The following is a 22,003-nucleotide window of genomic DNA, read 5'->3' on the forward strand; positions in this document are numbered from 1 at the left end:
ACAAAATAAAATATTTAAGACAGGAACAATTCCAAAATTGAGTTGATTTGACACGGAATGACCAGCAGGTGTTCACCATTAATGACTCAATCACTTCATTATCTTATTAACTTTAACACTGATTTAGTGTTTTTTTAACACCAATCTTGGTGTGGATTATATAAACACCGAGCAGTGTTAATTTAACACTGGGGATTTTGCTGTGTGTATGCACCAAAGTCGAACTTGGACTGATAGTGTGAAAGAGGTCTTAGACTTCTTCAATATGGTTTCTTGAATCACTCTTGAGGTATTTTGACGTCATCTGGCTATCGTTTCATGGACCGCTGCATGACATCGAACAAGCCTATAGACCCCTTCAAGGTTTGTAAACATTGAATAAATATCGGGTGCGTGCGCAGCATGGGGTCAAACTGTCCAGGCTTTATAATTTAATCTAACAGGGCTGGAAAATGATGACTTACCTCAAATGAAGTGAGCACTACAAACACAAGCCTCTTTGATATTTGCATTGTCCCAGTCTGCACGTTAATTGCTTGCAGCCGCAGATGTTGTATTTTTTTGTTTTTGAGATTCTGCATGAATCGCGAAAACTTAACGGAAGACCTGGTGCGATTTTCAAAGCCCACGACGTAAGTAGGCATTTTTGACGATACTGAATAATACGCAACTCAATCTGCTCTAATGACTTTTCTGACCCCGACATGTGCAGTGGGAACAGCCTGTGACCTGAACCGTGAAGGGGTCTATTAGATCAACATATTAACATAGCCTATATAACAGCTGGTAGACTTTTCTCCAACCAAAAACAAACACAAACATACATTTCAAGTGGATGTGTTTTTAGACTTGAACCCCATGTTTATATAGTGTGAACCTGTAGTAGCGACCAGTTTTTGTTCCTTTTTTATTTGATACAAGAATGGGCACAAACATTTGCATTTTTCCATAAATAAGAATGAACAGGACATTTAGAAATGCCAAAATAAGAGTAAAGCATTATAAATTGTGTTTTAAAGCTGATCCGACCCCAAAAATCTCTCCATCAAACAATCAAACCAAGTTCCCCATCTTCCTCACAAACATCACAGTAGATTCCCCATTATAAAAACATGCTATTCAAATTAAGAGATTTTCCCCTGTGGCAAGAAGAAAGTTGAACTAAACAGAGATTATATTTACAAGGACTTATATCTGCTCTCAGTCCCTCAAAACCAAAAAAATATTTACAATATTTATTTTTGTGTAGTATATACTGAATAAGCAATATTGCTCAGTATGTGAACAAAAGATCACCAAGAAGATGTATATATATATATATATATATATATTCTCAACAGATCTTATTAAAGCAACTAGCGAAACTCTTATATCTAAAACAGTCGCTGAAATTTCTAAAAAAAAAAAAATTACAAAAAAAAAAACAATTCCCCATATAGGCCAGTGGAGTTACAGATTTCTTAATACAAACAGCTGGAAAAGGCACAGTCCATGTGTCGGCGCTGCTTGCATGTGAATATACTGCGACTAATACAAATCTCTTTCATTTGCAGAAGCAAATTAAACAAATTAAAGAATGGTGGTCCATTTATTATAAAGCGACCCCTTAGTAGAGGTTTCATCCCAACACCCTTGCACACAGCTTTCACAAATGAGTGATGATACAGAGACATACTACTGCACACAGATAAAACACAGAAAAATAAAGCCTTCTTACCTAAGATATGCAACTTATTGAAATAGTATCTGCTAACTACTTAGTTGTAACATTTACATACTCTTTTCTTGATCCCACTATCATCAGTTTGGAACATAAAACTATAAAAGATAAATCCCAATTATTACGAAGCTAACGTGTTAAGATCCATTTTCATTACGGTGTATCCTCAACGCTTGGACCCTGTAGGTAATGTAAGTACACATGTGCTGCTGCATGCTGTTGCAATGACACAAACAGAACAGAAGAGGGCGATATACTGCACAGGCCACAGCACGGGCTCCTCTAGTAGTAGAGAGGAGCAGATCGGCCGTCCATGATGCTCGGCCTGAAGTAGACCTCCATGGAACGATCACTAGACGAAGGGGTGGAGAACAAACACGGTCAGTACGTCCACAACACAGCTCGCACCAGTGACCCATTGACCATCACCATATAAGTACTGCTAAAAGGCATACATTGATTCATTTGACATATACTTATGAACAGGTATTTGGAGAAGAAAAATGTGCAAGCATGCAAATGGAACATAAGACATACTGTAGTTAAGTTTGTGTGAGCGTTTACTTTTGTCAGCATTGATAGAGGCATGCAAGAGTTAGATTTCGGGTTACCTCCAGTGCCAACACATTGCCTCCATGAAAACCCCATTTCCTGGCAACCTACGACCTCTCTGGCTGGTACGAATTACGCGGCACACAGAAAGAAAAAAAAAACAAATGCAACCAACCAGAGAGGCGGGTGGCGGCATGAGACGAAACAGTTGTGAAGCCCTAGTGCCCGTGTTTAAGCCCGACAGCAAATGTAGAGAACAACAAAACCAAAAAAAAAAAAAAAGAAAGGGCATGATCGGTTGGCTTAGCAGCGATGGAGGCAGGTGACTTACGGAGGTCCTGCAACACTCAGAACCGGGACAATTCAGGACCCAAACTGGAAGGTAAAGAAAGTCCACGGGTTTGTACCTGAGAGCTATGCTCAGATTGATGCTATGCATGGCTACATTTCCACCGCATTCACACTAGTGTTAGTGTTGCGTTAAATGGCATTTGGGGGTGGGAGTCATCGATTCGGATTGATGATGTTACAGTTAATACGCTTCTAGAAATGACATGGGTTCAAAATATAATGCAAAATGAAGTCTGCCCATAGCAGTTGAGTAAAAAAAAGGTCATTTTATAAAAATAAAAGACATTTAATAATGAAAACCCATTTGTTTCTACTATAGGCATGCTTATAGATTTAAACGTGTATATGACTAGTTCCGTATACACAGTAGATAGATCAGATCAGATCAGTTCTCCGCTGTAACAACACAGAAAGAGATGTTAGAAGAAAAAAGCTAGCAGGCAAGCACAAACACAGCGACACGTCACAAATGCGCAGACGCACAATCGTGTGCCCTCCGGAAGACAACACGAGGTTTGATTTGGGGTAAAATGCTGGTTAGTGGTCTCAATGAAATAACAAAGATGAAATAAATGCAAGGCGACAAAGTAAAAATCATCAAAAGCTCATTTGAACAAACGTTTTATTAATATATAGATATTTTTATTTCTTCTCGTCGTAAAAAGTCACCATACATTCAAGGTCAAATGTTCACTATGTTCCTCCTCAGCATGCATATTGTGAGCGTTACACTGATTTCTTTGTGCAGTTTTCCTAGTTTGACTATTTTCCAAGGAAAAGAAACTGAAAAGAACACACGACACAGCGAGGACTACACCGCAGCTCCAGAGGATCTGTCAGTACACATCCCATAACTGCATGGAAACATACTGTACTACAAGGGGAAGGTTTTACAGACATGGGCTGCTGGCACTTTAATATCAGAGTCAGAATTGTGTCTAGATTAATGTATTCGAAAAATATGATTCACAAATGCTTATTGGTCCGTGTTGCGGTTAAAGGCAACTTTTCCGAGATTTTATCCAACGAAAACGGTTTCTATTTCTGCAATGGTGCGACTTACAGCTCCGCCTACACAGAGATCTCATTCAAATCAAAAGTTCTGCGCAAGATGAATATTATTCATCAAACATGGATGAAAAGAGACTGATTAGACCAGTGGTTCTCAAATTGGAAGGAGGTGGTGCCTTGATTGTGTAAATTCTGTATAATTAAACCTCAGAAATCTGTATAATGCTACTAACCAACAGTACTACATGATATCATTTAATATGTTTTGTTTAATTAAAATTTTAAGTTTTATGTCATACATTTTCATTGGGGGGGGTGCGAATGGATGCACTGTACGCAAGGGGGGCATGCCAAAAAGGTTTGAGAACCACTGGCAGAAATATATATCAAACCCCTTAAAATGCACAAGGAAAGCCATAAAAAGCAGAGGGATGCATCTGTGGATGTGTGTGCTCTCTTCTGATTGGCTGTTTCCTTTGGTGATTACTGCATTGTGCCAAACCCCTTTATCACGTTTAGTATGGATACACAAATTGATTATTACTGGAATCCTAATTGCATCTGGTTAGGACTAGTGATGCACTGATGTATCGGCTGCCGATATTTATCGGCCGATTTTTGATGAATTTGAAACCATCGGCATATCGGCAATAGCACGAGAAAGGCCAATACTGATTGTTTATTAATTAACTGCATAAAGAAATCCATTATATGTAAAAAATGAGTTAATGTTGTTAATAAAATAAATGCTGAATAGCAAAAACCACCTTTGAAGGTTGTCATGTTGTCTTATTATATTTGTTTTAGCTTAATTTGTGCCTCTCTTATTATGTTGGTCAGTTGAATGTTAATTAGATCCAATCCATGTTCAGTAAAAATAATTTGATGCAGAAATAAACTAGCTAATAGACCAACTGTATAGTATTGTATACAAGTGTTTAATATCGGTATCGGCATCGGCCAGAAGTTGTCTGTTTAAATCAGTACCGTCCCAAAAAATTCCTATCGGTGCATCCCTAGTTAGGACACAGTGTAAGATGTGATTCTCTGATTGGCTAAATTGAAAGCGGTTTACTGGAATGGTTAAAGATGACATATTATGGAAAAAGTGCAAAATGTATTCATTAGGGATGCACCTATATATCGGCTTATAAATTTTCCCTATTACCCTTCCGCTACTTATTAAACCCGGCAGTATCGTCCTTGGGCAAACAGCTGTAAGTTTTGAGTATCGCTCTGCATCTGATCTCTATCAAAAGTCCTTTATAAAAATTGAATTATCGCGGCTTTTTGCAAAAAAAAAAAAAAAAAAAGGTGTTTCTGAAGAATCCTACCCATATTTGAGAGGTGATAAAAAAAAGTGATGAAGGTAGGATGAAACTTTTTTTTTTAAAGCAGAGGGTCTGTTCTTTCATTTAATATATTGTATGTTTATATATTTAAAGAAAAGCATTTTCTGGGAGGATTAAAAATCATGAAAAAAGCTGGTGGGGAAAGAGTTAAAAATAGCAAATGATCAGAGAAGATATATTTTTAGACAATTAAAAAAGCGGAAAAATTCAGAACTCGTACTGGGTAATTATTTTGAATTGGTTAACAATGACAACAGAACTGCACTTTGTACGCCCTGCACTTCTAGGATTTCATAAACATAATAATTTGAAACAAAACAAAAGGCAAATCATACACAGGAGTAACATCTGCCGATACTGATAGAAGTAAATCGAATATCGGTATAGGCACAGACATTTTGCATCCATAGTAGCAATGTGACGATACGTATATTGCAGATGCCGATATTTAGATTTTTTTTTATCAGCATCAGCCAAAAAATCTTTTCAAACGGTCAGTAAATTTATCTATTACTTAAATTTGATGTTTATATTAAAAAGACACTCAGTGTCACTCAATGTAAAGCCAAAGTCTAACAGAACGTAACATGACCAATCATTATTCACTTTTTAACATGATATTATGTTGTGTCGCACACAACACCACACTAGTTCAACACACTTATTGAAACAGTAACGTGAGATGTCAGATCCACATTAATTATGTCATAAATATGTTTTAAGTACTTTAAAAGGGTTTATTTATAAATGTTACGCATAACAAATGTTTTTTTCAGTTTTGTTTTTCAGGGCATGTGAATTAGTTTTCTTATTTTCCTGAGGTATACATTTTATTTTTTGTAATGTGTAGTAGTTTACGAAATTATATTGTTTGAACATTTAAATTTTATTTAGCACATTTACACTGTTGGTAATTGTATTTTCGTACAATATATAATTTATTTTGTAAATCATAAAGCGTTAAGTAATGTTGCTAATGTAAATGTAGTTTTTAATGTAAGTTTGGGAGGAGCCTAAACATTCAGGCCTGTCAATCATCATTGAGAGCATATATATGGGGTGATTCACATATCGGGTCTTTTGCGCGATGAAGTTCGTTATTTCAAATGTGGGTGAGCGGTATGCACACTCATAATGGAAGCGACGCGGTGACACACTCGGGTTTCAGGCGTGTCCGCACAGTGTTAAAAACATTTCAACTTTTCAGAATGCCGAAAGTGCACCGCACCGCATGTGACAAGAACCTACACACCTAGCTTTTTCCACGCATTTTTAGGCGTGACATGTGAACGACCCCTAAGGCAGCCACCAGGACTCTGCGTCCAGCTGCAATTATTCCGGCATCCCTCCTCCTCCCCATCTCCTCCTTCACTGCTCTCTTTCTTCCTCTGTGCAGTTCTGTTGGAGGGGAGAGGGGTCAAACTTAAGGCTCGAGCCCCGGCCTCAGTTTCACTCTTTCTAAAGGTTCATAGCTCAGGTTAAAAGCTCAGCAAGCCAAGTTCATTTGCCATTAACCATTAAGACTGAATGCGCAGGCGAACTAGTGACATTCGGTTTTGCATTTGCAAATCAATATTTTGTGAATCTATTCATTTTAATGCAATTCTGACTCTGTTCTTCAAGGTGTCTGTAACAGGTGAATGGGGATTTTTAGGCTTATGCTCAGAGCACTTTTCTTTCATGCATGTAAGGTGAACGGACACATGCTGGTCTTGGAGAACAGCACGGTCCCACCCGTATACTGTATTATAAAGCTCATGCAACCTTCACTCCAGTTCTGTAAGTCCACTTTTGTTTGGCACTTGGGAGAATTGAGATTTCCTTCAGATTTTTCCAATTTTGTGGAGGAAAGTCGAATCTGCTGATAGTTTTGGCACAAAGTGACACAGCCTCTGGATCAGAGGAGCACCAGGTAATACATGAGGGAATCACAAACGCAAAAAACCCACAGAGAGAGAATACACTCTGTACAACTAAACCACAAATGATAAAAAACACTCCTCATTTCGTATGAGGCTCCCATAACATCTGCTTAGAAAAGAAAACACTCAGCAAGAGCTTCGTAACAAGGAGAGCTGCTCCAAAATACCAAATGAGCTTTTCGTTTGGCACTTTTACATGAGGGTGTCATTTTTAAAAAAAAAACAACCACATAGCAAAACTTGTGCTCATGCATGAAAGACAGGAAGTGGTAAGCAGTCTCTTTGGAGTCCAGAGCGATGTCATAGCGGCGTCACTACAGGCGAATCACAGTCCGTAAAGCGGCGAGGCGAGCAGTTGGACTGCGTTCCGGTCGGTCTTCTCAGAGCTCCCCCCCGACCCACCACACGCGACCGCCGCCACTATTGCCCCGGCAAGACGCAGGGAGGAAGAGAGGACAGAAAGGAGGGATGAGACTGGCCCCTTCCATTGGAGGAGGAGTGTGTGGAGGCAGAGCTTAAGAGGGGGAGGGGCTAAGGGAAGTAGGGGCGTGGCCCCTGTGCTATCCGGAGCTGTATCTGTGTCTGTGATAGTCTGTGTTCACACTGTCGAAATCAATTTGCCATCGGAACTGTGAAACAAAGAGAGAAGGAAGCTTGCCAGGTCGGACACATTCAGAGAGAAATGAAGAAAAGACAGGACAGACACAAATGGCCGGCAGAGACGAGGGGCTTTATTATTGCTCTCTGCTCTCTTACTACTCTGCCGACATCAGAAACACAAGCCATATGCCATGGGGCTTTAACTTCCCTTCAAGGCAAATCCCCACATTTATTTTTTACGTATAAAATCGGTATTAAAAATATCTAACCTAAGCCTCAGGTACTGTATCTATGTGAATGTGTTGTATTGCAAAAGGAGGAATATTTTGGGCTGGCACCATTGACAGCATATGTAGTTGCTAAAACGGGCAATAATTTTGACTCTTTAAGAGTGCACAAACAAACACAACAGACACTTTCAATAAAAGTCTAAGGGGCAAAGAATCTGAAAAAGGGCACCCAAAAGAAAATTGTAAAAAAATTGGTTCAACTTAAAGTATGTTACCTGGTTGCCTTAAAATTAAATGAATTTTAAGGCAATCAGGTAACTTAAACCCCATTCACACAGATCTTATGAAAAACTTTCCATTACAACACTCCAAGTCAAAGAAAATCGAGCAGGGCCAAAATATTTTACAGCTGATGGCTGTCAAAAAAGTTCAGCGACGACGTCCCAAGGATGACCGCAGCAATAACAGTGTTCTTAATATGACCAAGTGTTTTATTAATGCCACTTATGTTTATTTTTTAATCAGTGTATATTACTAGTCAACTAAATGAATATAACATGGGAAAGATGAATGCACATTTATATAGATTCAATAGATTTTTAGCATTTTATAAAATGGATTTATTGCATTTTGCAGAAAAATAATCAGTTTTTATAAGGAATCTTTTAAAATAAAATTATGGATTTGGATGTTTTATGCTAAAGCAACACTATGTAGTTTTTTTACCTTTAAATAATGTCTCTAAAATTATTTCAGTGATAGAACAACTTTTAACTGGACAAATTGTACTGTTGCTGCAACCTGAGCAGCCTCCTAGCTGCTACAAGCACACTCTGAAAGTGGCGGTGGAGGGTAGAGCACACAGCCCCGCCCCTCCCCCACCTGCAGAAGAGATACCAGGCACTGTTGCGCTTTTCAACCACACGGGGGAGCTGTAAGTCATTTTTACATGGAAACTACATAGTGCTGCTTTAATATAACTTAAAGATCCTATGTGAAAGCTTGTAACAGAAAATAGTGGTTTTCATCTTGTCACTTTCTTGCTATAGACCGTTTCAGCGGTAACAACATAAACAAGCCGCTGTCGCGGTCCGCACGTAACTTCCGGTAAACTCCGCTAATAATAAATAACAACAAATTCTTTAAACATAGTTTATTTATATAACAAGCAAACAAAACAACACATAGAGTACCTAGGAAACCAAAACTTTTGTTATTTTCGACGAGGCATTTGTTCAAGAGATCAGTTTAGCAACTAGTCAGACCATTAAAAAAACGAAACCGGAAGTAAGGTTCGGATCCAGACGTGTATCACGTGCGTCCGATGAAACCATCTATAGAAAACACCTTTTTAGCGAAATCAGTCAAAATTGATTTATTGCGTTTTGAAACCAAACTCTTCAAAAATAGGACAAATAAAAAAGATTGGGTTTGTCCCTTCTTGAAGCAATGTGAAGTTGAACATAACCTATAGTGCAACCTTTTCTGACCATTTTAAGCCAACAAACCCTTTAATTGTGACTTTATGTTTCATACAGAAAAATAAATCCGTTACATAAGGCAGCAGATTAATGCTTTAAATGTCTCGCCCCATTGATTTCTACAGTGTGCGTGGATCTGATATGATAATGTTTGTCACAGATGCTGTCGATGGCACTCAAATTGTTTTCAACCCAAAACATCCCTTTGGTATGAAGTGAAAATCGGGGGTTTTACTTGTTTTACTTCATCTAGAGACAGCTAGAGAGAGTGAATTGCAGGGCACACAGACTATGAACAGCTCTGCTCCTGACCTGAATGGATCACACACACACACAGTGAGATTACAGTGAGGTCAACAAAGATGCATCTTTACATAATGATGCTTCTCTTTATCTTAAATCTCTTATCTTAACTCTACTAAACATGCACACAGACAAACAGACAGACAGACAGACAACCTTCTCTTGAGAAACCATTTACAATTCTGTAAAAATAAAAACAGGGCTTCCAACAAATATCGGCACTACATTGCACATTTAGCATAAGCAAGCAAGAGCTAAGAAAGAGAAAAACATGTAAGTTAACTACTACTCACTAACACAAGTATAACTAGCAGTACGGCTTTAGCATTCATGGGTATACTGGTAAGATGTATTGACTCATTTATGATTTCGTATCGACTGCCTATACATTAAGACCCAATCTTACCTTGCGGCAAAGTGATTGTCATAGTCCTCTAGCGCTGGCTGGAATTCGCAAAAACAAAATTTCAGCGCTGCTTAGCAGTCAAGTTCAAGCTTCCAGAAATATCCAAGTGTACACCAACACAGGTTATTAAAAGAAGAAATTCACCCAAAAATGAACATGCTGTCAGCGCTCACTCGCCCCAAAACATTTATTTTTCTGTGGAAGTCAAAAATTTTGGCTTGCATACAATAAGAGCTGTCGAGCTTTAAAGGTGCAGTGTGTGAATTTTAGCGGCATCTAGTGGTGAGGTTGCAAATTGCAACCAACGGCTCAGTTCACTGCTCACCCCTCGCTTTTGAAACTCAGAGAAGCTACGGTAGCCACCACCGGACAAACATGTCATCTTTGGAGACAACTTAGTAAAAAAGGTTTGTCAGTTAAGGGCTTCTGTAGAAACATGGTGGCACAAAATGGCTACTTCCATGTAAGGGGACCCTCTGTATGTAGATAAAAACGTCTCATTCTAAGGTAATAAAAACATAACGGTTCATTATAGAAAGGTCTTTATACACCCCTGATAATATAGTTTTGTATATTACTTTGCATTTCTGTCAAGAGATCCTTCTAAAAATTACACACTGCACCTTTAACTCTTTCCCCGCCATTGATGAGTTATTTCAGCCCTGCGTTCCAGTTTGTTTTTTTATGAACTTCCCTCGCTAACTTCCCTCAGTCTCGTTCACTCGGATGTACGTCATTGCTTACGTTGTACGAGTGCCCACTACTGCTAGAACACTTGAAGTGGGTTCAAATGGATCGCCCTAAGCCCTTGATCACATGGAAAGTGGAGACCGCCCCCTCCATGTGCAAAGCGCGAGTTGCTGAAGTGACATCACAATCGTGTTGCATTGTGGGATATGAAGCTGCATGAAGTATACATATGAAGCAGACTCGCTCCCTCGGTCAAAATCGAGGGAGCGAGGGTCTGTCCATAAAAACTTCCCTCGTCCACTTGACGAAGTGGAACGCACTTCAAAATCGCGACAGGCATTCCCCCGAGGGGAAGTGTTTAGGGAAGTCCGCGAGTGTGTGTCTAAAACTGGAGTGGAACGCACCCCAGGAATTAAGAGAAAACACTTCTTTGCCAATGATAAGATTTTACAGCAATCCATATTTACGCTATTATCCACTAGGTGGCGATCTTACACAACTTATAAAACACTAAAGTATCTACGGATCCAAAAACAAAATACTGAAGTAAATACTCTGTGCATGTTTGTATAAATCTGATCTCTAACAAAAGAAGATATGATTAAATGTTTTGTTTTTATTAATAGCAGAAAGTTTGTTCTTTCACTTGATATATTGTATGTTTATATATTTAAAGAAGAATATTTTCTGGAAGGCATTTAACTTTTGTGAAAATCATAAAAATGCTGGCGCTGTCTGGCAACTTTTAAAAAACTGCTGGGGGGAAATTCGTTTGCCCACGAATGGACGCAAATGTGTGCCAGGCCATACAAATTCACGTAACGCGAAAGCCGTAAATGTTCGATACTCATCTCAATCGTATCTTTCGGATACGTTTTCCTGAGCAAAATTTAAACTCAAGCCAATCAGCGAGGAGCTTATTGACACGCTTGATCCAGTTGTATCAGAAAATGGCGCATTGTTTTCATTTCCGTGAGTGAGACGAAAGACAAGTAAATCCCACGAGTGAACTACAATGTGAATATTCGCTTCACTTTTGGTATTAACTTGCACGAAAGACCCGGCTGAGCGAGTATTGCACATTCGCGTCACACAATTAGCGTAATTCGTGTCACCCAGCACAAATTTGCATCTATTCACATCTTTGCATTGACTTCATATGTAATTTACTCGCACAAATAATTAAATTCGCTTTTGGTGTGAACACACCATTAGACTTATTGTGCTTTTTAAAAGCCTGGAAACTCCTTGAACCATCTCCTTCCACAGAAAAATAAAGTCATATGAACTTGGAATAGTGTGAGGGGGAGTAAATTACGACAGAATTGTAATTTTTTGGTGAACCGTTTCTTTAATAAAAAATTCATGCATGTAAAGAGTAATCCACACCAGCAGATAGATTCAGTAAGCAGAAAAGATAAAAGTAAAGAACATGCAAGTAGATATGCAGAATTAAAGAAGAATTACAGAGATATACCCATCATACTGTATGTGTGTGTGTGTGTGTGTGTGTGTGTGTGTGTGTGTGTGTGTGTGTGTGTGTGTGTGTGTGTATGTGTGTGTGTGTGTGTGTACCTGTGCAAAGCCAGCCATGCTGTAGGGGCGTGGCCGAGTCTGTGTTAGGCTCTGTGCCAAAAGTCGAGCAGTCAAACCATAGTCAGGCATGGGCAAAGACATGTCCTCTTTCTCCAGCAGGTTCCCTGTGCTGCTGCTTTTCCCATGATGAAGACTACAGGATGAAGGTCAGCCAATCAATTATTGCACAGAAACAGATTGTGAAGGGTTTAAGGGCACCAGAGATAGTAATGGACTACATGTAATCTGAATCAGATTACAAAGGTACATATTAAAATGTTTTGCATGCCAACGGCAATAGCTTAGTTTGTGACGTAGCGATTGTGCCCGTAAATTTGAGTTTGAAATGCATGCAGTGGGACTTCATGCGATTTCAGAAAAGACAAAGGAAAGCGTTATTTGAGATAAATCAGAGCCTGAGACATGATTGTGAGTGGTCTATGCATATAGAAAGAACTGGCTGAGAATGGCAGATGTGGGTGTACTTGACAGTTTACTTTGCATGCACATTTTTAGAGAGTGAACGCGAGAGCGAGAAAAAGAGAAAGATGGACTCAAAGAGAGAGATTGTGTGGAAAGGCTTAATAGAGAGATGGGTTGGGCATGTTTATGTGCATTACATGCTGTGGGCACAGGCTTCTTAATTTATAATAAACATTACCAACACAACAAGGGACCGAACAAGTGCGCATGGACCTGATGTGAATGCGGTGGAAATTTTGTATAAGATTTTACATGCACATAAATCTATTTATAATGGAGAACAATCATCTTGGAATTAAAAAGTTGAAGTTGATTAAATATGCATGCAACACTGTGGCACTTTTGTTTTACAAAGTCATCAAATAAAGAAATAAAGTTTACTGATATCATTTGTAATCAGTACCAGATTGCATTTCAAAATTACTCTAACCAGGAATGAAAGGCACCTACTTGACTTTTAACTTCTCACTGTCGCTGTCAGGCAGCACTCGCGTGTAGGAGAAAGGAAACCAGCCACGCCTGAAAGAAGAGAGATTATTTTTAGAAACCCAATGCCATCAAACCTATAGGAAAGAAAATCTATCCGCAAGATCTTTTTAAAGGGATAGTTCAGCCAAAAATTAGCCTATGATTTACTCAAGCCATCCTCGATGTATACGATTATCTTTTCTCAGACAAACACAATCGAAGTTATGTTAGAAAATGTCCTGGCTGTTCCCAGCTTTATAATGGTAATAAATGGTGCTTCTGATTTGAACCATCCTTCACAGAAGTAATCCACATGACTCCATGAGGTTTACTCTTTCGGCACCATTGAAGAGTTAACCAAGAGTCAATTAAGAGAAAACGCACTTTCCTGCCAATGACGATATTTACCGGCAATCCGCAATACCGCTATTATCCATCTAACCCAATTTATGCAACCAGGAAGCAAGCCCTCCCTCCAAACAGTTCAGACGCAGTTCGTTTTGATCATCGCTCTGAATAGGATTTCTATCAGAAGTCCTTTACAAAAATGCTATTATTTTAGCTTTTCCTCCAAATTTAGTATTTTTGAAAAAACCTACCAATTATTTGAGAGGTGATAAAAAGAAAAGCTAGGATGAAACTTTTTTTTTTAAAGGGTCTGTTCTTTTATTTCATATATTGTATGTTTATAAATTTAAAGGGGACATATCATAAAAATCTGACTTTTTCCATGTTTAAGTGCTATAATTGGGTCCCCAGTGCTTTTATCAACTTAGAAAATGTGAAAAAGATCAACCCAGTAACTTAGTTTTGGTAAACCATTCTCTGCAAGCATGTGAAAAATAGGTCATTGAAATGTGGCTCCCCTTGTGATGTCAGGAGATAATGCCACCCCTTATCAACCATGGCACTGTCATGTAGTGCAGAGATCAGCTTATTTGTATTTAACAGGACACACCCAAAAATGGCAAAAAAATCTCACACCTAAAAAGTGGCAATTTAACATGTTATAATAAATTATCTATGTAATATTTTGAGCTTAAACTTCACATATGTACTCTGGGGACACCAAAGATTTTATTTGACATCTTAAAAAAGTCAAAAATGCTGGTGCTGGCTGGCAACTTTATAAAAAAACGCTGGCGGGAAAAGAGTTAATAAAGGCCTTCTCAGATCAATCAATGTGATTTTGTAATATAAAGCTTCCGGTAACGACCAACACGCGTTTTCATCGTATGACGTAGGACATAGCATCTCGTCCATCTTGTCTCATCTCCACTACGCTGAAAAACGCACTCTCTCTCATGAATGCAGTGTCGGTCATTCCAGAAAGCTAGTTATTTTAGTTTGCAAAGTTTACTTTTTTTTTCAAAATCGCATCAATTGCCCTCAGAAGACAATTTTTGTGCTTCAAATCAGAAGCACCATTTACTACCATTACAAAGCTTGGAAAAGCCAGAACATTTAACTCTGATTGTGTTTGTCTAAAAAAGATAATCATATACATTGAAAATGGCTTGAGTGTGAGTAAATCATGGGGTAATTTTCATTTTTGGCTGAACTATCGCTTTAATTTCTAAATATATTGCTTTACACTATATGCACCTTTTAAAGCTCTGAAGTTTTCAATTGTGCTTGAATTTGTCTACAACAGTGGTTCTCAAACTTTTTCCGCATGCGGCCCCCCTTGTGTATGGTGCATTCCTACGCGGCCCCCCCGAAGAAAATTTATGACAAAAAACTGTTCTAAAATGTAACATTTTAATTAAACAAAACATATTAAGTTATAAAAAAAAAAAAAAAAAAAAAAAAAAAAGCTTGATGATTGCATAATCAAGATGGCGGCGCGTGTACACGCAGCGGCTAGGAGCTCGCGAACATGCAGTTTTGTTTTTGTTTGTGTTAGTGTGTTAATTCTGTTTAGTTTACTGTCTCAAGTATTCAGTCAACGTTTACGTTACGGACGAGCAGAACTGCTCGAAATCAGAAATCAATATCAGGATTATGGTATCGGAAACACAAACTCTTTTCCTCCGGAGATCTTGCTACCTGAGCAGGTTAACGGAACTACCATCATACCACCTAAAAAGCCACGAAGGCGGCGCAGGGAACGGAAGCAGAAGCGAGGCAAGAGAGCTGGTGTACGAGCCAGGTTACAGGCTAATCCACACAGGCCAGCGCTGCCGAGTCTCTTTCTTACGAACTCGCGATCACTCGTCAATAAGATGGACGAACTTCGACTAAGGATTACATCTCACTGCCTGGATAGCTGCATTATGGTGATTACAGAGACTTGGTTGGACAGTGCTATCCCCGATGCCGTCATCAACCTAGATGGTCATTCCGTTTACCGAGCAGATAGAACGTCCGACTCCGGTAAGAGCAAAGGTGGAGGAACGTGCATACATGTTAATAATGCTTGGTGTACGTCTGCAGATATAATTAAGACACGTTGTTCTCCTGATATTGAATATATGACTTTGAAATGCAGACCTTTTTATGCCCCTAGAGAGTTTACTGTTATTCTTATCACAGCTGTTTACATTCCACCACGAGCTAATGCTAAGCTAGCTCTTGAGGAGTTGCATGACACCATTAACAGCCAATTGAATGCATACCCAGAGGGGGCTGTGATCATAGCAGGCGATTTCAATCATATGGATTTTAAAACTGTAATGCCCAAATTACATAGCAATGTACATTTTCCAACTAGGGATAAGAATATACTTGATCAAGTATATACTAATATCCCAGGAGCTTACAAAGCCATTCCATCTCCACATCTCGGCTTATCTGACCATATCTCAATAGAAATGATTCCATCTTATAAACCTCTCATTTGCAGAACGCGCCCCGCTATTAAACTTGTCCAAATCTGGAACGAAGAGGCAACCTCACGATTGCAGGATTGTTTTGAAAATACAAACTGGGATTTGTTTGCACAGGGTACAGACTTGGAGGAGTACAGCTCATCCGTTCTTGCTTATATTGCCTTTTGCACAGATTCTGTGTTGACAACTAAGAGTATAAAGGTGTTCCCAAATCAAAAACCATGGTTAAATAGCCATGTGCGATCCTTACTGAAGGCAAAAAACATTGCCTATAAGTCAGGGGATAAGCTGGCTTATAGAAATGCCCGAAGGGAGCTGAGGAAGGGCATTAAAGAAGCCAAGCAAAGATACCAGCAACGCATAGAGGGTCACTTTAAAAATAATAACTCACGCAGCATGTGGAAAGGTATTAAAACTGTTACGGATTATAAGAGCGGGGTAAAACAGACCAGCTACGATGCCACACTTCCTGACACCTTGAATCAGTTCTTTGCACGCTTTGATAACCAGAATGGGGGTGTAGAACCTAAGACTGTACCACCATCTAAGGAGGAGCCAGTACTTGCTTTTGAGTGTCATCAGGTAAGATCCATCCTCAAGAAAATCGAAAGCAACAAAGCAGCAGGACCAGACATGGTGTCGGGTCGTACGCTGAAGTCATGCGCTGACCAACTAGCGGAGGTTTTCACCAATATTTTCAATCTGTCTCTGCAGCAGGCTGTAGTCCCCACATGTCTTAAATCCACCACTATTGTTCCTGTGCCCAAAAAGCAAGCAGTTAAGTGTCTCAACGACTATCGTCCAGTTGCCTTGACACCAATTGTTATGAAGTGTTTTGAGAGACTGGTTTTATCTTACATCAAAACCAATATTCCCGCTGATTTGGATAGCTATCAGTTTGCTCCGCAGGGTTGTGTTCTTAGCCCAGCCCTTTTCACTTTGTTTACACATGACTGTACACCCATCCACTCCTCTAACACTATAGTGAAGTTTGCTGATGACACCACTATAGTGGGGTTGATTTCTGGAAATGACGAGACGCACTATAGAGAAGAGGTTCAACATCTAGTCGAGTGGTGCTTTGATAATGACCTGGTTTTGAACACCACCAAAACTAAGGAAATTATCACAGACTACAGAAAAACCAGGAAAACAACCCCCTCACCTCTTTATATAAATGGAACAGAGGTTGGACAAGCTACAAACATCAAATTCCTGGGCCTGTATATCACAAATGATCTAACATGGACTGTTAACACACGGTATGTAATAAAAAAAGCTCAACAGAGGCTTTTCTTCCTGAGGAAGCTTAAAAAAGCTAAAATACCTTCTCAGCTTTTGGAAAATTTCTACAGGAGTACAATAGAAAGCATTCTTTGCCACTGTGTGACAGTGTGGTATACCAGCTGCACTACACAGAATCGAAGAGATCTGGCTCGGATAGTCAAGACCGCACAAAGGATCGTGGGGATCCAGCTTCCCAATCTGGACACGGTTTATGCTAGCCATTTGTTTAAAAGGGCCAGGAACATCATTAAGGATTCAACTCACCCAGGTCATAGACTGTTTGAACCACTTCCATCAGGAAAAAGATACAGAGCAATAAAAACTCGCACAAACAGACTGAGAAATAGTTTCTTTCCCAGAGCGGTAGCATGTATCACACCCTTTTCCCATACACACACATAGTTGTGGCAGACTCAAAATGACCCAAACGTTGCATCTATACATACTGATACTTGACCATATACGTGTTTTTTGCACTGTTATTTTCACTATTTAATTCCACTGCAGATGATGATAGTATTTTGTAGCTATCTATATTACGTGGATCTTGTATTTGTTGTTTTTGATGTTTCTGCTGTTTCGGAGAGCTTCTAAACAAATTTCATTGTATTTTTTATATAATGACAATAAAGATTCTATTCTATTCTATACAGAGTAGTGCTGTTGGTTAGTAGCCTTATTTTTTAGGTTTAATTACACAGAATTCATAATGAAGGTATTTTATAAATTGTCATAAAACTGGGCTCCCCCTGGCACCATCTCACGGCCCCCAGTTTGAGAACCACTGGTCTACAAGATTGCAGTATGAACTCACTAAATGATGACAGAACTTACATTTTAGTTAAATAAATTTAATTTTATAGCTCAATATCTTTACTGTATCTTGACTCCTTAACCTTTTTTATGGAATAATGTGAGCTAAGAAAGCTCACCCTGTGCAATTTTCCTGTGGAAATGCTAATGATAGGTTGGTCTCTTTGAAGTGACAGTACTAGACTAACATAACAGTTCACTTGTTGCATATAAGGCCAGTGTTAATTTCTGTCTAGTTCTGCTGTCAATTTACTTACATCTTGTTCTTCTCGTTTTCTCCATAGTGCCAGCCGTCTCTAGCCTCCGGCACGAGCAGGGTTATGATGTCTCCCTCAGTGAAGCTGAGCAGGGTGGTGTTGTCTCCAGCTGCGTGGGAGAAAATGGCTTGGACACGAGCGCGCCCGTTCTTCTCCAGACCTGCTGCCATTGAACTTGACCGGGGCAGAGTCCGTGTCTCTCCTACAGAGGGATTGGATGGATTATAACTATGGATTATGCTGGCCAAAGACTAATTTTTACAAAATAAAAGTGATGTTTTTTGCATAATATATGTGTGTGTACGGTGTGTACATTCATTTTAGAAATGTTTTTTATATATGATTTTTTTATTTATATCATATAGAATATACATAAATAGAAATACATTTATATAAACATGTAAATGTTTCTTAAATACATACATGAATGTGTGTGTGTGTGTGTGTGTGTGTGTGTGTGTGTGTGTGTGTGTGTGTGTGTGTGTGTGTGTGTGTGTGTGTGTGTGTGTTTATATATACATAATAATTACAGCACACATTATATATTTTAGGCTATGCAAAAAAAAAATGTGATTAATTGCCATTAATCTTTGCACAGCACTAATTATAACATTACATTTAAATTAAAATTCCCTTAATTAACATTTAAATTATAATTCCCTTCATATCCCGCACATAATATAATGTTATTGTATTTAAACAGAACTGATTCTGCAACATAATATAGAGTAGGAAACCATTATCACCTCTGCAATAAGAATATGAAGCAACACCCAAGTCCTTACTAATATAACACACGTACATTTGGGAATAACGGTTGATACATGGTTTACCTCAAAGCTTCTCATGATGTTTTTAAAAGTCTGGAGAAAAATGTGTGGTTTCTTTCTAGATAGCTTTTAGTAATAGTAATCGTAATCGTTATTATTATTATTATTATTATTATTATTATTATAACTATTACTACTACTACTACTACTACACTAATAATAATAATAATAATAATAATAATAATAATTATTATTATGATCATTATTACTACTATTATTACTACTATTATTATTATTATTATTATTATTATTATTACTATAATAATAATAATAATAATAATTATTATTATTCCTATTATTATTATTATTATTATTATTATTACTACTATTATTACTACAATAACAACAACAATAATAATAATAATAATAATAATAATAATAAATAATTAATAATAATAATAATATTCCCCGCCAACAACATTTCACCATGCTTTACATATTTTTTATAAAAATCCATTTAAAATGATCTAAGCACAGATTTTGCTACTTATGCGATCATATGCTTATCTGATAGTTTGGCAGATGGTAACAGTTGCTAAAGTATGGTCAGTAAGGTTTTAAGAGGTTTAGTAATGGGTCAGTAATAAGATGGGTTAGATGGATTATTAAAAGACTGTAATGGTGAGAGACCAATGGCTTACTTTAAGCTTATAAACCTATATTTTCTAGCAGTACCACGAGATGACCACAAGGAGTCAGAATCAATGTTTAATGGCTTGTCCAACAAAAAATTAGTGCACTAGGACCCATGGGATCACAGGATGGGCATCTGCTGGCCACTAACAACAGGAACCCACAATTGCCTACAGTTGTCTCATTGCAGACTGAAGGGTGAAAGCTACTTGGACAGGAATTTGAAAATTATTAAAACAACAGATCAAGTCAAGGTCAATTAGCACCATTTGTTATCTTATTTATGGGGTTTACCAAATGTCCCCCCAAGAAAAGTAAAAGTCTTGATCACCTACATAGTGGAGACCAGCCAGTGGTCCCCACAATGTAACTAGATTTTTAAACAAGCCAAATTATTTTTTTGAAAATCTAAAAATGGAGAAAGGTTGGGGTTAGGTGAATGGGGTCAATATGTCCATGGAAAGTCCCCACAAAATATAAAAACAAATTTATGTGTGTGTGTGTGAATACATACAGCTTTGCATGAACGTGACCAATCATATCTAGATCATTATATTTTATCCATAAAGTCAAAGTTTTGTCTTTTCTTACCCACAGAGGTCTTGTTCTTAGCCGGCTGGGGTCTGCGGACAGGTAGGGTGTTGGAGTAGACGTCGCTGACCTGTCTCTGTGGCTGGCTTTGAGTTTGAGACTGACTCTGAGGGGAAGGCGGTCTTCCCTGAGAGACTCCACCGTCTGTCCAGTACTCCTCCCCGTGGACCCCCGTCGTCCCGTTCACCAGAGACATGCCATCAGGACCCATTAGACGCTGCAACCATAGCAATCGCAAAATAACATCAATGTCAGATGCGCACACGGCTGGGTTTTAAACAAGCAGACAGGGCTGCAGACTTCCAAACAAGCATCACTTCAGCGGCAGCACCAATTATTATCGGGTAAAAGCTGGGTTATTGTGAGCAGACTGGATACTGGGATTGTGTGAGCGTTCTGCTTCTAGCGCAGGCCACTCAACAATAGCACTGCCGGCTGAAATGAGTTTTAAAGAGGTTGAATCATCTTATCGCCGCAGTATGAAATGAATGCTTATTCTTTTGCGGAGCAGGCAATCAAACAGGCATCGAGATGTCACATATTCATGCAAATTTGTTGAATACCAATATGTTGTACAATTTCAATCTTTGTTTACTAAAACACGACCAGAGATTGGTTTCTGTGGTGTGTGTATGTAAAGAAAATGAGCATCAGCTTCTTGCAACTTGGAAACCTTTCTGTTTTAAAGGCTATGCATGTAATTTCTGTGCCCTACTTAGTATTCGTGTCATTCCTAGAAAATATTTGTAAGTAGTATTTGAAGGAAGTACACAATGTCCCACTAACCCCCTGGTGGCCCAAGCCACTTCCCATGAAGGCAGCTAGTTCTGGAGGCACAGGCAGTGGTTGTGCTCCAGGGATGGGGTCTGAGATGACCAGGTTGCCCTTGGAGGAGTGCAGAGGGCTGGAGATGAGAGTGCTCGAACCAGAGGTCATCTGCTGGGCGAGCAGCATGGCTCTTTCAGGCAGCTTGTTAGGATCTGAGCAGGCCTGCTGCCACACTGGGATCTTCTGGGTTAGCAAGTCCTTACCCTACAAGAGCAAAAAACATGTTTTAGATATTGAATTTTTTTTAGATAATGGTTACAGGCAATGTTATCTGAATATAATCTGGAATGTTTTGGATAGTGGATGTTAGGGTAGCACGGATATCAAAATATTGTGAACATCCATATAGCAATGGCTTATTCAAAACTTTAATACTTGAATAAGTTTTAAGCTGAGGCAGATAGCCAACAGACTGGCAAGACCTAACGCCCCATTCAGACAGCCAACGACAAGCAGTAGCAGAGCGACGCAATTTCATTCATTTCAATGGAAACCTGGCGACTTCCGGCGACACGAGCGAAAGTGACCGTTGGCGACCGTATGGGCGTGTCCAGCGACGCAAGAAAGTTAAGAAAAGTTTGACTTTATGCAAATGTCGAGCGACTTTCAGGAGCGACTACCAATGAGAACAAGGGAGTGGAGCTCACGTCATCCTTCTCTCGTCAGTTACTGGCGTGGATGGTACTCATTTGTTTATGACAAGCAGATTTAGAAACGCTTCATTGAAAGAGACGGGCGACACACATCGATAACGTTGCTGGCTGTCAGAATGGGGCGTAAGACAGTAAT

General features: G+C 38.9%; 1 protein-coding gene across 7 annotated transcripts in view; it reads right to left on the reverse strand.

Annotated features, from left to right (window-relative positions):
* Positions 1–889: 889 nt before the first annotated feature.
* The window catches only part of baiap2a (BAR/IMD domain containing adaptor protein 2a), a 122,678-nt gene continuing 101,564 nt past the window's right edge, over positions 890–22,003 (reverse strand). The window contains exons 8-14 of one of the 7 annotated variants that reach the window (XM_065263391.2): positions 21,173–21,418; positions 20,387–20,603; positions 18,333–18,534; positions 13,127–13,195; positions 12,194–12,347; positions 9,929–9,966; positions 890–2,072 (exon numbers count right to left, since the gene is read on the reverse strand). In XM_065263391.2, the coding sequence (XP_065119463.1) occupies positions 2,003–2,072; positions 9,929–9,966; positions 12,194–12,347; positions 13,127–13,195; positions 18,333–18,534; positions 20,387–20,603; positions 21,173–21,418 (996 nt within the window). In that variant the 3' untranslated portion in view covers positions 890–2,002. Of the gene's footprint in view, positions 2,073–2,603; positions 2,648–3,618; positions 7,538–9,928; positions 9,967–12,193; positions 12,348–13,126; positions 13,196–18,332; positions 18,535–20,386; positions 20,604–21,172; positions 21,419–22,003 lie in introns of those variants that run through there. The other 6 variants (XM_065263394.2, XM_065263392.2, XM_065263393.2 and 3 more) reach the window with 6 other exon arrangements.

Source organism: Paramisgurnus dabryanus, chromosome 3 (genome assembly GCF_030506205.2).
Source record: "Paramisgurnus dabryanus chromosome 3, PD_genome_1.1, whole genome shotgun sequence".
NCBI lineage: Eukaryota > Metazoa > Chordata > Actinopteri > Cypriniformes > Cobitidae > Paramisgurnus > Paramisgurnus dabryanus.